This window comes from Mercenaria mercenaria, chromosome 2, assembly GCF_021730395.1.
Source record: "Mercenaria mercenaria strain notata chromosome 2, MADL_Memer_1, whole genome shotgun sequence".
Lineage (NCBI taxonomy): Eukaryota > Metazoa > Mollusca > Bivalvia > Venerida > Veneridae > Mercenaria > Mercenaria mercenaria.
The window spans coordinates 53126225-53141244 of record NC_069362.1 but is presented as its reverse complement, the minus strand read 5'-3'; the positions used below and the strand labels follow the sequence as shown (position 1 = coordinate 53141244).

Sequence of the window (15020 nt, the reverse complement as noted above, 5' to 3'; positions counted from 1 at the left end):
AACCTTAAGTATAAAACTTAAAGTATACTACTAATCGAATACTCTATATCCAATATATTTACAATTCAAGTACACTCTTCAATCAGAATTAGTCAAGTTGTGACAGTGAAGTACGTTAAAGGTAACTTTTACCACAGATAACCCTATTTGTAAACGCTGAATAACCTGAATAGCGAACTGCCAATAAAACAAATTAAATCGTTAAATTCCAATTAAGTTTTAAGCAAAATGTTTCCTGTGGTCACTTATCAATAGTTTGTGAATTGTGGTGACTTAGAGACCCACTGCTTACAACAAACCTTATTGACATACTACAAATACCTTACAGATAGTTGTTTGTGTATTCAATATATTCAAATACTAAAACAAATACAGGGAGATTACTCATGTTTCAATAAGAAAGATGTAGCATTACAGAAAATATATATTAACCATTGTTTGAAACAGGATTTTATTGTTGACAAAATCATTATCTAAGGGATTATGTTTAAGTAAGCAAAAACTTAAAACAGACACAGTTTAAGATGCAATATTTATAAACATTAAACAAGATTTATCCAAGAGATAACTTTGTATTTATATACTATTTTTAAAATTTGTCAAGGATTTCAACATGTTGAACTTCAATTCTGATTAAAATTATTCTGAGGAATAATTGTGAGTTTGAACAAAAGCGGTCGGAAGGACAGCAAACTTGACCATTTCGAAAAAAATGTTTGCAAATACAACAAGAGCACCACCTAAGTGTGCCATCGCTTGTCTGCAAGTGCTTGTCAGTATATAAGAAAAGCGTTAATAGTTCAGAATTACTAAGTACAAAAAGGGCCATAATTCTGATAAAATGAAGGTTAGAGAAAGGGTTCTTGGCCTACACAGTCATCTAATGATGATAAAACAAGAGTGCAAGAATGTCACAATATACGCCCGTCACAGCAAATTTCTTTACTCTAGCACCTGTATTTGCAAATGGAATTTTAATTTTGTGGTTGTTTAGTAATAACTAAGTGTTTTGTTTTCTAAGTCCACAAAAAAACTCCTTACCAGGTAGAGATACCTTAAAATACACCTAAAATTGGAAAGTAACATCTATGTTGTACCACAGAAAAGTGGTCTTGGTTTTTCCCTACAGTCAATTATAAAAAAGTTACAATATAAGTTATTTATAGTAACAACTAAGGGAAGTTAATCTTAAAAAAAAAAAAAAAAAAAAAAAAAAAAAAAAATTGTAAGTCCTCACAAAAATCTTTACCAGGTAGAGACTGGTCAAAATACACCTCAAAATTGGATGTAGCATGCATGTTGTACTACAGAAAAGTGGTCTCGATTTTTCCCTACGACTAGTAATGAAAAAGTTACAATATAAGCTATTTATAGTAACAACAAAGGAAGTAATTCTAAAGAAGGGAACTGCGCATGACACTTCGTCTCATGATGGTGTATAATTGTGTCAAGTAACATCAAAATCCCTCCATGCATGAAGAAGAAATGCTTCGGACAAAGTCATTCTTGTATCTGACCTTTGGCCTCTAAGTGTGACCTTGACCTTAGACCTAGGGACCTGGTTCTTGCGCATGACACTACGTCTCGTGGTGGTATACATTTGTGCCAAGTTATATCAAAATCCCTCTAAGCATGAAGAAGAAATGCTCCGGACAAGGTTTTCATTCTTGTATCCTTTGACCTCTAAGTGTGACCTTGACCTTAGACCTAGAGACCTGGTTCTTGCGCATGACACTCCGCCTCATGGTGGTGAACATTTGTGCCAAGTTTCATCAAAATCCCTCCATGCATGAAGAAGAAATGCTCCGGACAAAGTTTTCATTCTTGTATCCTTTGACCTCCAAGTGTGACCTTGACCTTAGACCTAGGGACCTGGTTCTTGCGCATGACACTCCTTCTCATGATGATGAACAATTGTGCCAACTTTCATCAAAATCCCTCTATGGATGAAGAAGATATGCTCCGGACAAAGTCATTCTTGAATTTGACCTTTGACCTCTAAGTGTGACCTTGACCTTAGACCTAGGAACCTGGTTCTTGCGCATGACACTCCGTCTCATGATGGTGAACAACAGTGCCAAGTTTCATCAAAATCCCTTCATGCATGTAGAAGATATGCTCCGGACAAGGTCTGTGGACGCCGCCCGCCCGCCCGCCAGGGGCGTTCCCATAATACGTCCCGTTTTTCAAACGGGCGTATAAAAAAGTGAACAAAGTTTCAAAGCTGTAGCTCTTATAGTTTTTGAGAAAAGGTCAACCTAAACAAAAATTTAACCAAGAAACTCAAATTCTTTAAGTACAAAAAGGGCCATAATTTTGACAAAATCATATCAGAGTTATGGTTCTTGGCCTACTAAGTCATCAAATGATGAAAAACAAGAGCACCGCCTTGCGGGTGCTGACGCTCATCTGATTTTTTTTGTGTAATAGAAATATTGTCCTACCCATGATTTTCTAAGTCTAAAAAGGGCCATCATTCTTGCAAAAAGCAGGATAGAGTTATGTTTCTGGATGTAAAGTGTCCACTTATGATGGTGAAAAACTGTTGCAAGTTTTAAAGCAATAGCTTTGATAGTTTATGAGAAAAGTTGACTTAAACATAATACTCAACCAAGAAAATGATTTTCTAAGTCCAAAAGGGGCAATAATTATTGCAAAAAGCAGGATGGAGTTATGTTGCTTGCTGTACAGGGTCAGCTTATGATGGTGAACAAGTGTTGCAAGTTTCAAAGCAATAGCTTTGATAGTTTAAGAGAAAAGTTGACCTAAACATAAAACTTAACCAAGAAATCTGATATTTTCTAAGTCCAAAAGGGGCCATAAATCTTGCAAAAAGCAGGACGGAGTTATGTTTCTTGCTATACAGGGTCAACTTATGATGGTGAACAAGTGTTGCAAGTTTTAAAGCAATAGCTTTGATAGTTTAGGATAAAAGCTGACCTAAACATAAAACTTAACCAAGAAAACTGATTTTCTAAGTCCAAAAGGGGCAATAAATCTTGCAAAAAGCAAGATGGAGTTATGTTTCTTGATGTACAGGGTCTGCTTATGATGGTGAACAAGTATTCCAAGTTTCAAAGCAATAGCTTTGATAGTTTAGGAGAAAAGCTGACCTAAACATAAAACTTAACCAAGAAATCTGATATTTTCTAAGTACAAAAGGGGCCATAAATCTTGCAAAAAGCAAGATGGAGTTACGTTTCTTGCTATACAGGGTCAGCTTATGATGGTGAACAAGTATTCCAAGTTTCAAAGCAATAGCTTTGATAGTTTAGGAGAAAAGCTGACCTAAACATAAAACTTAACCAGGCAACGCCGACGCCGACGCCGACAACCGCTCAAGTGATGACAATAACTCATCATTTTTTTTCAAAAAATCAGATGAGCTAACAAGTGTGCAAAGTTTCAAAGCTGTAGCTGGTATAGTTCTTGAGAAAAGATCGACCTAAACAAAAAATTTAACTGACACTGACAATCAAGCGAGACAATACTTAGATTTTTTCAAAAATCAGACAAGATCAAAATGACAGAATACACTGGGTGCAAACTGTACCAATTTTTATATCTTTGGGTGAGGAAGATGTAATTGGAGTAATGGTCAAGATGGAAGGGATACTAAGAAACAATATGGAGAAACATAAAAAAAACAAGAAATTTTAACAGAGTTACCAATGTCTCCCGCCTAGGGACATTTTTCACAAAACATACGGCATGCCAATACAACATTTTCTAGGTAATAGGGCAACATACTAGCAAATGTATGCAAGTCATAACTATATATCATATAATTCTGAAGTTTGAAAATGTCTGGAAATCTATAATTGGTGAATGCTTTCAAATGCTAATATCTGTGATTTTATTTTTAAATTGGTAAAAAACAAGAGCTGTCTCTATAGGATGACACATGCCCCCGATGGCACTTTGAATGAATAGTTATGGCCGATGTTAGAGTTAAGGACCTTTGACCTATGGAGCTGGGTCTTGTGCGCGACACGTCGTCTTACTGTGTCACACATTCATGCGTAATTATTTTAAAATCCATGCATGAATGACAATGATATGGACCGGACACGCCCATCAATGCACTATCATGAAAAATGACCTTTAATTTTTATGACGGTACTCATATTGAAACACAAAATTCTTTTATGTATGTAGGTTTACAATTCACATGCCGTATGTCATTGTTTAAAATGGCTGATTGTATGGCTTCAAAAGCTAAAAGGGTTATTGTTTCCCTCTTGCAGAGTTTGAATAATGTATTACCTATGTCACACAAAACATATTTTAAGATATTTGATACTAAAGTTGTACCTGTACTACTTTATGGGTCTGAGTTATGGGGAATCCATATGATGGAAAATACTAAAAGAGTACATATATATGCATGTAAACGGTTCTTAAATGCTTCCCTTAAAGCATGTAATGAAGCTATTATGGGAAACTGTGGTCGATATCCTATGTATATTGTAGCACAAAAAAGATGTATTAAGTACTGGATCAAGATTTTAGAAATGCCTGACTGTCGATATGTGAAAAAATGCTATAACATGTTATTAAAATTAGATTCCCTTGGATACAGTAACTGGGCCAGTGTTATTAAACGTAATTTGTACAGTAATGGATTTGGATATATTTGGGAAAGTCAAAAAGTAAACAATCAAAATGTTTTCATATATACCTATTTGCAACGTCTAAAAGACCAGTATCTGCAAATGTGGAACACAAAATGTGCTGAGAATAGAAAATTAACATATTACCATGTATTTAAGACAAATTTTGATGTCGAAGCATATGTAGATGCTATAGATATAGTTAAGTTTAGATCAAGTATCGTCTCTCTAAGATCATCATCTCACCAACTATTAATAGAAAAAGGAAGACATTTGGGTATACCTAAAAATGATAGATTATGTTTTTATTGTAAAAATTGTGTCGAAGACGAGTACCATTTTATACTTATTTGTCCAATATATAGAAATATACGACAAAAATATCTGCGAGAAAAATATTTTAGATACCCAAATGTTAATAAATTTTGTATTTTGATGTCAAGTACCAATGTTAATATTATAAGAAACTTGGCAATGTACATATATTATGCATTTAAGTTAAGAGCGGAATATAGTGACAATAGGTAATATGAAATTTGTATAATATGTGACGAACTGAATAATTACTGTATTATTTGTGTATTATATTTAATAAAATGTCAGCTGGGTATCACACAAGTACAAACTGTATGCATGTATTGTATTAGCTTAGCTATGTAAATATTGTGTATATGGGCCGGAGGCCTTCATGCTTGTTGAAATAAACTAAACTAAAACTAAAAGACATATACGAAAACAGAACCAATTTCCAAGTTCAAAAAGGGCCATAATTCAGCCAAAAAAGATGACAGAGTTATGTACTCCTGCCTATTGATAGAGACTATAATACTGAACAAGATATAAAAGTTTCAAATCCATATGTCAAACACTTTACACAAAATATAAACTGTACTCTACACCGACCATGCCAAATAGAAGCAGGAGAGAACACTTAAAAATACACTCAACAGAACAACATTACACACCATTGACGCGTTTCATAACTAGATATGAGGACACTAAACCTAAACCAACAGCAGAAAAAGTTAAACCATGGACACCGTCATTTGAAGCTACACCAAAATTTAGAACAGTTCCAGGAAGCAAACCTTGGCTGAAGGTAGAATCTACACCCAAAACAACATCAGTTAAAAAAATCCTACACAAAATGAGAAGACCAATGTTACTGTCTCCATTACCAGAATCACCCATCCGATCAACAGACCCCTCACCATCCACCAGCAACACAAGTATAGACACTGTGTGCCAAGATGAAAGAACAACATTACTAGACATTCAAATAAGTATTTATTCAATATATGGCATTTTTGAAAAGAACTGTTAATTATCAACTACGATTTCAATAACAATTTTCACTAACACTAAATAACAACTGCTCCCTAGGACAATATTTACAATTCTATTTTTAGACATACATCACGTGACATTTGCTCCCGAATTTTTGTACCTTAGTAGATTTGTTTCTGTTATTTGTTCACCCTGATGAAGACTCGTGAAGAGTCGAAACGTCGGTCATTTTAATAAATCTGTAAATTTTAATCTGTGTTGGTTGTTAGTTCCACTATCTTATCTTACTCTTAGTATTTTACTCTAGTGGAACTCTTATCCCTTTTGGGATCCAACCTTCGCGGGTTAGTCGACCAGAACACAAAACACGGTGTGGAGGTTATCAAAGATTAAAAATCTTACCTCCAAGCATCCTAGTATTGGATCCATCGATACAGGCATCGTCGATACCTTTCAAGAAGGAATCCCACCGCAGAGTATATCATATATGTCAGATACAGAAAATTACGAAGAAACCCTAACAACACCATCATTATCTATAAATACACTTCCGGTACAGGCTAATAAAAAACGCAAGGCAGACGACAACGACATTTCAACCCGGCGCATCAGTCAGCCTAATCTTTCGCGCTTCAAAATTCTGAAAAAACTACACATCCAACTTACCCGCACAGACCATCATGTACAATATCTAGAGAAATGTGTTGAAAGCCAGTCTATCCCGAGATCACTACGAGTCAATATCACGCCACAAGTACCAGTCATTAATTCAGTACTCCAAATTAGGTGGGAAGAAGCCCATATCAATTTTGGGTTAGAACTAACTAAATTATTACTTGATTACTGGAACACAAGGAAAACACAGCTGATTGAAGAAATTAACCAAGTACAAAAACACCTAAACGATACGACACCAGCAGACGAGATCGACCTAATATCAGACATCATCTCTAAAATCGTCTTATCAGTACAGAAGGATATAAACAACAAAAAAACCACCAGCCGAGCTCCGACAAACCAGCTGGAATCAAGTACACAATAAACATAATTTATCCCACTCTACACCGACCATGCCAAATAGAAGCAGGAGAGAACACTTAAAAATACACTCAACAGAACAACATTACACACCATTGACGCGTTTCATAACTAGATATGAGTACACTAAACCTAAACCAGCAGCAGAAAAAGTTAAACCATGGACACCGCCATTTGAAGCTACACCAAAATTTAGAACAGTTCCAGGAAGCAAACCTTGGCTGAAGGTAGAATCTACACCCAAAACAACATCAGTTAAAAAAATCCTACACAAAATGAGAAGACCAATGTTACTGTCTCCATTTCCAGAATCACCCATCCGATCAACAGACCCCTCACCATCCACCAGCAACACAAGTATAGACACTGTGTGCCAAGATGAAAAAACAACATTACTAGACATTCAAATAAGTATTTATTTAATATATGGCATTTTTGAAAAGAACTGTTAATTATCAACTACGATTTCGATAACAATATTCACTAACACTAAATAACAACTGCTCCCTAGGACAATATTTACAATTCTATTTTTAGACATACATCACGTGACATTTGCTCCCGAATTTTTGTACCTTAGTAGATTTGTTTCTGTTATTTGTTCACCCTGATGAAGACTCGTGAAAAGTCGAAACGTCGGTCATTTTAATAAATCTGTAAATTTTAATCTGTGTTGGTTGTTAGTTCCACTATCTTATCTTACTCTTAAAATATAAACTGGTACGAAAAACTTAACCAAGATTTGTAAGTCAGAAGGGGCCATGATTCTGCCAAAATGCTTGATGGAGTTATTTACTCTTGCCTACAACTGCACATGGTGATGGTAAACAAGTGTTGAAAGTTTCAAAGCTTTATCTCAAAAGACTTTGTCAAAATGTAGACTGGTACGAAAAACTTAACCAAGTTTCTAAGTCAAAAAGGGGCAATAATTCAACCAAAATGCTTGATGGAGTTATTTACTCTTGCCTACAACTGGACATGGTGATGGTAAACAAGTGTTGAAAGTTTCAAAACTTTATCTCAAAAGACTTTGTCAAAATATGAACTGGCACGAAAAACTTAACCAAGATTTCTAAGTCAAAAGGGGCCATAATTCAGTCAAAATGCTTGACAGAGTTATGTACTCTTGCCTACAACTGGACATGGTGATGGTAAACAAGTGTTGAAAGTTTCAAAGCTTTATCTCAAAAGACTTTGTCAAAATGTGGACTGGTACGAAAAACTTAACCAGGGTGTGACGCCGACGCCGTGGTGAGAAGGATAGCTCTACTTATTCTTCGAATAGTCGAGCTAAAAATATGTGTGGTTCAGGTAACCCGACCGACCCTATTTTTTAACCACCGACCCTAAGACATTTTATCGATTTTTAGAACGAAACTTGTTTGCGGTAAAGAATTAGCCTGAGATGAAATATATTGAGTCCGAACTGAACGCTTTGAAGACAGCGTCTATCAATAGATAATCCAATATTTAGTAATACACAAAGACAATACAAGAAGACAATACACCAATGTGTCAATATCTAATTACACTTTGGGGCATTGCGAGAGTGTTCCTTCATGCAAGAATGATTATCAGTCAATTTGATTCGTCAAACTTCGCCCTGCCTACTTCTACAAAAGCAAATGAAATGAAATATTAGCTGCGCACTTCGTTGAGATAAATTTACAAGTTATTTTTAATATCCAGGGAGATAAATTTACAAGTTATTTTTAATATCAAGCCGATTAGTGGAAGTAATGGTCGATCACGAGAACCTAAAAAAAATTCTGGAAATAATGATAAGTCAAAGCGCTCGCAAAGAATTAAAAATTAATTATATGCGATTGTCAAACTATATGCGCGATCGTGAAATGTGTTAAATAAATCTATGCGTTCGCGATCATAAAATATGTTAAATAAATCTACGTGTTCGTAACATTTCAGTCGCGTTCGTAAAATTTCAGTCGAAGAATCTTTGAGATACAAATGAACTAAAACAGTTCTTTTGGTTCTTTCACGTGCCCAATGTAGAGTGCCCAATGTATAGCATTGATACACAGGATGAAGTTTTTAAAGCGCCACCCAAGAGCTTCAAAACAAAGAGCTACTAATACCTTTAGGTGGTATTTCCGCTATACATTAATATGTATGAAATGAGTAAATAATGAAACTTTGAAGCATTTTAAAAAACTTTTTAAAAGTCATAAAATAAAATAAAACAACTCTGTTTTGTGATAAATGACCTTATATAAATTTTGAAACACAATGGTAAACAAGAGCTCGTCGAACACGAAATGCCCCCCCCCCCCCCCACCCACCCCCTTGATGCATTCAGTAATTGCACAAGGAACAGAAATTATTTGCTCACTGTAAACAAAAGTTCTACTGTTCTGGTTCAATGTGACATCGACCTTTGACCTCAAAATCAACAGGGGTCATCTGCTGGCCATGATCAACCTCACTATTAAGTTTAGTGATCCTAGGCCCAAGTGTTCTCAAGGTATCGTCTGGAAAGGATTTAACTGTTCCAGGTCAATGCGACCTTGACCTTTAGCCTACAGACCTCAAAATCAATAGGGGTCATCTGCTGGTCATGATCAATCTCCCCCATCAATTTTCCTGATCCTAGGCCCAAGCGTTCTTGAGTTATCGCCTGGAAACTGTTTTATTGTTCCTGGTCACTGTGACCTTGACCTTTGACATACTGACCTCAAAATCAATAGGGGTCATCTGCTGGTCATGATCAACCTCCCTATCAACTTTCACGATCCTAGGCCCAAGCAATCTTGAGTTATCATCCGGAAACCGTTTAAATGTTCCTGGTCACTGTGACCTTGGACTTTACCATACTGACCTCAAAATCAATAGGGGTCATCTGCTGGTCATGACCAACCTCCCTATCAACTTTTTATGATCCTAGGCCTAAGCATTCTTGCGTTATCATCCGGAAACCGTTTAACTGTTCAGGGTCACTGTGACCTTGACCTTTGACTTACAGATCTCAAAATCAATAGGGTCATCTGCTGGTGATGACCAACCTTCCTATCAACTTTCATGATCCTAGGCCCAAGCGTTCTTGAGTTATCATCCGGAAACGGATTGGTCTACATACAGACCAACCGACAGACAGAATGACCGACAGACATCTGCAAAACAATATACCCCTCCTTCTTTGAAGGGGGGCATAAAAATAAAGAGCTAAATATTCATGTTTTAAAAACATCAAAGTAGTGAAAAATGCCCAGAAAAGGGAGACAATTCAAAAATTGCAAACTATTAAAGGGATAATTTTATACACTGAGCAATTACTTTTGCTTTGAAAATATTCTTGAAAAATGGCTAAAACATTTTTATGAGAAGATTAAAAACTATTTTTGATTCAATGTGATGCTAGGATGTACATGTTCAAGAGCAAATTGCATGGTTAAAGTATAAAATGAAATAGAATTAAAAAAAAAATAATGGCTACTAATTCTGGCACTTTTGGCTATAAAACGTTTTTGCAATTGGCTAAAGTCATGGCTACAAGTGTGAAAGAGCCAGGGGAGGCTTCAAATGACATCTCTTAAACTAGCCTTACTCATTTAGCTTATCGGGATGGCTTATTTTATGATCTGAATTATTTATAGTTGTCATCCCTGTGACGGAGACAGCGACAGTCAATAATTATCACGCTGACCCAAAACGTCCTATTATTTGGACTGCTCTTGAACCACTTGGCCAATTTTGATCAAACTTCACAGGAAAGTTCCTTGAATAGTCCCCTTTTAGAATTGCTCAAAAACCCTACCTGCCTACCTTATTTTTTGACCAATGTTACCTGAACCACACATATTTTTTAGCCTCATACATGGGTTTTTTAAGAAAAAAAAAATCCTACCTACCTACCCTATTTTTGGCAATGTTACCTGAACCACATATATAACTTTTTTTTTGCCTTATGGAGTACATTCATGCAAAGTTATTTCAAAATCCCTTCATGGATAGCAGAGTTATGGATCAGACACGAAAAATGTAACGGAAGAACGGAAGGACTGACGGAAGGACGCAGCTTATTTCTGCAGTTAAGAACATTACAGTGAAACTGGGAACCAGGCCATAATTACAGTGTTTTTTGGGGTACCTTTTGGGTACCTGGCCCGAAACCAAAATATGTCTGTCTCTTACCAAGACCAATCCTCATGTGAGTTTTGATTATTATAGCAGTTAAGATAGAACAGTGAAACTGTGCTGCTTGCCATACAACGTAAACCAACACTATTACAATATTTGACCTCAGTGACCTTGACCTAGGAATACCCCAACTTATTCAAAAAGATGCCTGTCATTTATCAAGACCAATCCTAATGCAAAGTCTGATAATAATAGGGGCGGTAGTTAAAAAGATACTGTGTAATTGAGAAACTTGCCATAAAACTTTTACCTAAACCAATGATGATGTCAGTGTGATGACAACAGCCTTCCTTACTCTTCAAATAGTTGAGAGAAGGTGTCATTCTAATCCTATTTAATTAAAGTATCTTTATAAATACCATTGTGTTCACTGAAAATACCAAGCAAATGTTATCACATAAAACATTGCTTTATCCTACATCTTAAATACTGAAATAAGACTGTAACATCAACAGTAATGTAGTCTAATACTTTTTCAAACCCAGTTGCAACTTGAAGCCTTTGTGAAGAAGGACATTTTGCTGTTTTTTTCTCTTGCCTGATAGGGAAACTTGCCACTGCTGTACACTCCCTGATAGGGATACTTGCCACAGCTGTACACTCCCTGATAGGGAAACATAGGGAAACTTGCCACAGCTGTACACTCCCTGATAGGGAAACTTGCCACTGCTGTACACTCCCTGATAGGGAATCTTGCCACTGCTGTACACTCCCTGATAGGGAAACTTGCCACAGCTGTACACTCCCTGATAGGGAAACTTGCCACTGCTGTACACTCCCTGATAGGGAAACTTGCCACAGCTGTACACTCCCTGATAGGGAAACTTGCCACAGCTGTACACTCCCTGATAGGGAAACTTGCCACTGCTGTACACTCCCTGATAGGGAAACTTGCCACTGCTGTACACTCCCTGATAGGGAAACTTGCCACTGCTGTACACTATCGGAGGGAAGTACAAATGAAATTAACAAGTTGATTTTTTAAGCCTAAACTGCAAAGGAACATTGTGAGTTTTTAAAATCAAAATGATACAAGGTGTTTGTATTGGAAAGAGCAATGCAATGTCTGGAAATGTTTTAGGTGTCCCTAGTTTTAGCTTTGTTATTGGAAAGGCTCTAGGATCATAGTTTGAGCCATGCCATGACTGGACAGGTTCTAGCATCACAGTTTCCAAACAGTGTTGATTACATCTTTGTACCAGTTATAAACTTTACCACAATAAAAAGATTAATGTGCACTAGAAATACCTTAAGTGTTAATCTGTGCAAGAGTTAATCCTGATTTGCGGAGGCATTATTCACTTCTATTTATACTGGATTACTTACAGCAATATGTCACTCTCATCACAAATACAAGTTTCAGTGCAGTAATACAGTTCCCTCAAAATTGTTTTCTAAGATGATCTAACAACTGAAACTTACTGACCACCAAACAACATGGATCATCTACTCACTACAGGCAATCATGCAATGTAGTTTGATTGCCATAAGCCAGAGACTTCTCCAGTTATTGACTGTATATAGACAATTCTCACCCTTCTTGACTTTTGATGTACTGGCCCCTAAAATAATGGGATCATCTGCTGACCACAAGTACTTATCCTAAAAAGCTTGGTTGGTGTAACCCAAATTTTCTTCACTTATTGATTTTAAACAGTTGTCAGTCTTGAGGTGACTTTTTCTTTGACTTACTGACCCTCAACAACTAAAGGGTTATCTATTATATAAAGTATGACAGTAATAGACCGATTCTTTCTCCCTTTACTGTTTGGAAGCAACACTGTTAACACTTCTTCACCATGTCTGCTTTTCTACAGGGAATACAATAAATAACAATAAATGCAACTGTTGAATCCCTACCCTATTTGAGGTCATACCATTTTAGGATTTAAAAAAGGTCACCAAACTTTCTGGGCAGTTTACCATAGTAACCCGTAAATGATTATAAGTTAAAAAGCATTCACTTCGGAATACAACAAAAAAATAGTCAAACAGAGCAATCACTAAAGACGATTTGATACAGGGAAAGTAAAATTTTGTGATCATGACCTTCAAGTGTGACCTTGATCTTGGACCTAGTGATCTAAGTTGTACACAGTGCAAGTCGTCCTGATGAGGTTAACAACTGATACTAGTCTTATGAATATCCTTTCTAAGACTGAAGTTATTTGACCTTTAACCTCCAACCTTGGACCTAGTGACCCGGGATGCAGCTCGGCACTTGTGTTGATGAAAGTTTTAAATTAAGCTATTTGATCTTTGACATCTGTGATCTTGACCATGGAAGTAATGACCTGGGTTGTGGGCTATGCAAATCATCTGTATGAGATAAATAAATGATTAACTAGTTTTATGAAAATCTTCCGGGCAGTTAAGAAGACATTTAATAAACAAAATGGCCGGGAGAACCAATGGATGGACGTGCCTGAATCTAATACAGCCCTAGTATTCTATGTATCCGGGAGTATATCAAGATGCATTTAGCAAGCATTTCAGCAACAAGTCAGCCAAAGTGTATCTAGCTTATTTCTATCCATTTATCTCTTGTATACACTTGCCACATATATATCTAACTAGAATTACAACATACACAATGAAAACATGGACAAAGAATCTAAGACTTATGCACAATGTTTCTACTATGTTTGCCTAGTGTTTCTGCCAATCTTACCTTGAGGAATTGTTTCACTTTGGTTCACATTTCTACCTCCAGTATAATAGAGTACTTCTTCATCATCTAAAATTTTGCCTCATTTTAAAACATGTTCAAAATCTCTTTCTTTTAGAAAAAAAAATCAATGAAGCAAACTTGCTTGTGAGTACTATGAACATCACATTTAGAGATACAGAATTACAAAGTTATCAAATCTTCAATTTTTACCAAAACATTAAAGGCAAAAGACTACATTAATAACAAGAGCTGACAAGAGGACAGCAACGCTCGACTATTCAACAGCCATGTCAATTGAATGAATAGTAAAGTCAAACAGGAATACCGTGCCAGACTGTCACAAAATAAGCCCATCTAAATATTCTATTACGTAAATTCAAGGGTCATAATTCAAGAGTGCTTTGGGCAATTTGGGTGGTTATCAAACTTGGCCAGGATATCATGCCCAAAAACATTGTCACCAAGTTTGGTGAAGATAGGATGAAAACTGTTCGACTTAAGAGGGCGGACAAGGCTAAATTGGCAGTTTTTCAAGTAATTCCAGGGCCATAATCCAAGAGTACCTAGGGTGATTTGGGTGGCTATCGAACTTGGCCGTGATATTATGCCCACAAACATTGTCAGCAAGTTTGGTGAAGATGATCAGATGAAACTGTTTGACTTTGAGAGCGGACAAGGCTAAATTGGCAGTTTTCAAGTAATTCAAGGGCCATAATCCAAGAGTGTGTTACAGATGTGGCTTTTGTGCTTTGTATATGTAGCTTATATATCTGTTAATGTTGTTCTATCTGGGGTTTGGGTTCTTAGCTGGGCTAACGGCGAGTAATGACAACTGTAAATATATATGAAATAATATATATTTAATGTAAATAAAGATGGCATGTACGTCAATGATATGTACAATATCAATCGATGGTGGCTCTGATTTGACATTTATAATAAATGTAAACAATAACAAATATGGCGGATGGATGCTAATAATAACAAGTGCCTGGGGCGATTTGGGTGGTTATCGAATTTGGCTGAGATCTGCCCACAAACATTGTCAGCAAGTTTGGTGAAGATCAGATGAAAACTATTTGACTTAGAGAGCGGACATGCTTTTGGATGCCGCCCACCCGCCCGCCACATGTGTTCACATAATACGTCCCGCTCTTTCAGAAACGGGCGTATAAACAAGAGCTGTCGGATGACAGCGCGCTCGACTATTCGAAGAATTGATTGAAGAATGGGGTCAAAATATTTCCATAGATTTT

The 15020-nt window shown here is 36.4% G+C and overlaps 1 protein-coding gene across 25 annotated transcripts in view; it reads right to left on the bottom strand.

Moving 5' to 3' along the window:
• Positions 1 to 15020, bottom strand: part of LOC123563976 (sorbin and SH3 domain-containing protein 1-like) — a 426437-nt gene that overhangs the window by 202324 nt on the left and 209093 nt on the right. For 23 of the 25 annotated variants that reach the window (XM_053536619.1, XM_053536629.1, XM_053536606.1 and 20 more), the window contains one exon: positions 13765 to 13830. The exons of the other annotated variants lie outside the window; for them this stretch is intronic. In XM_053536619.1, coding sequence (XP_053392594.1) covers positions 13765 to 13830 — 66 coding nt within the window. The remainder of the gene's footprint in view (positions 1 to 13764; positions 13831 to 15020) is intronic. 25 annotated transcript variants of the gene reach the window in all.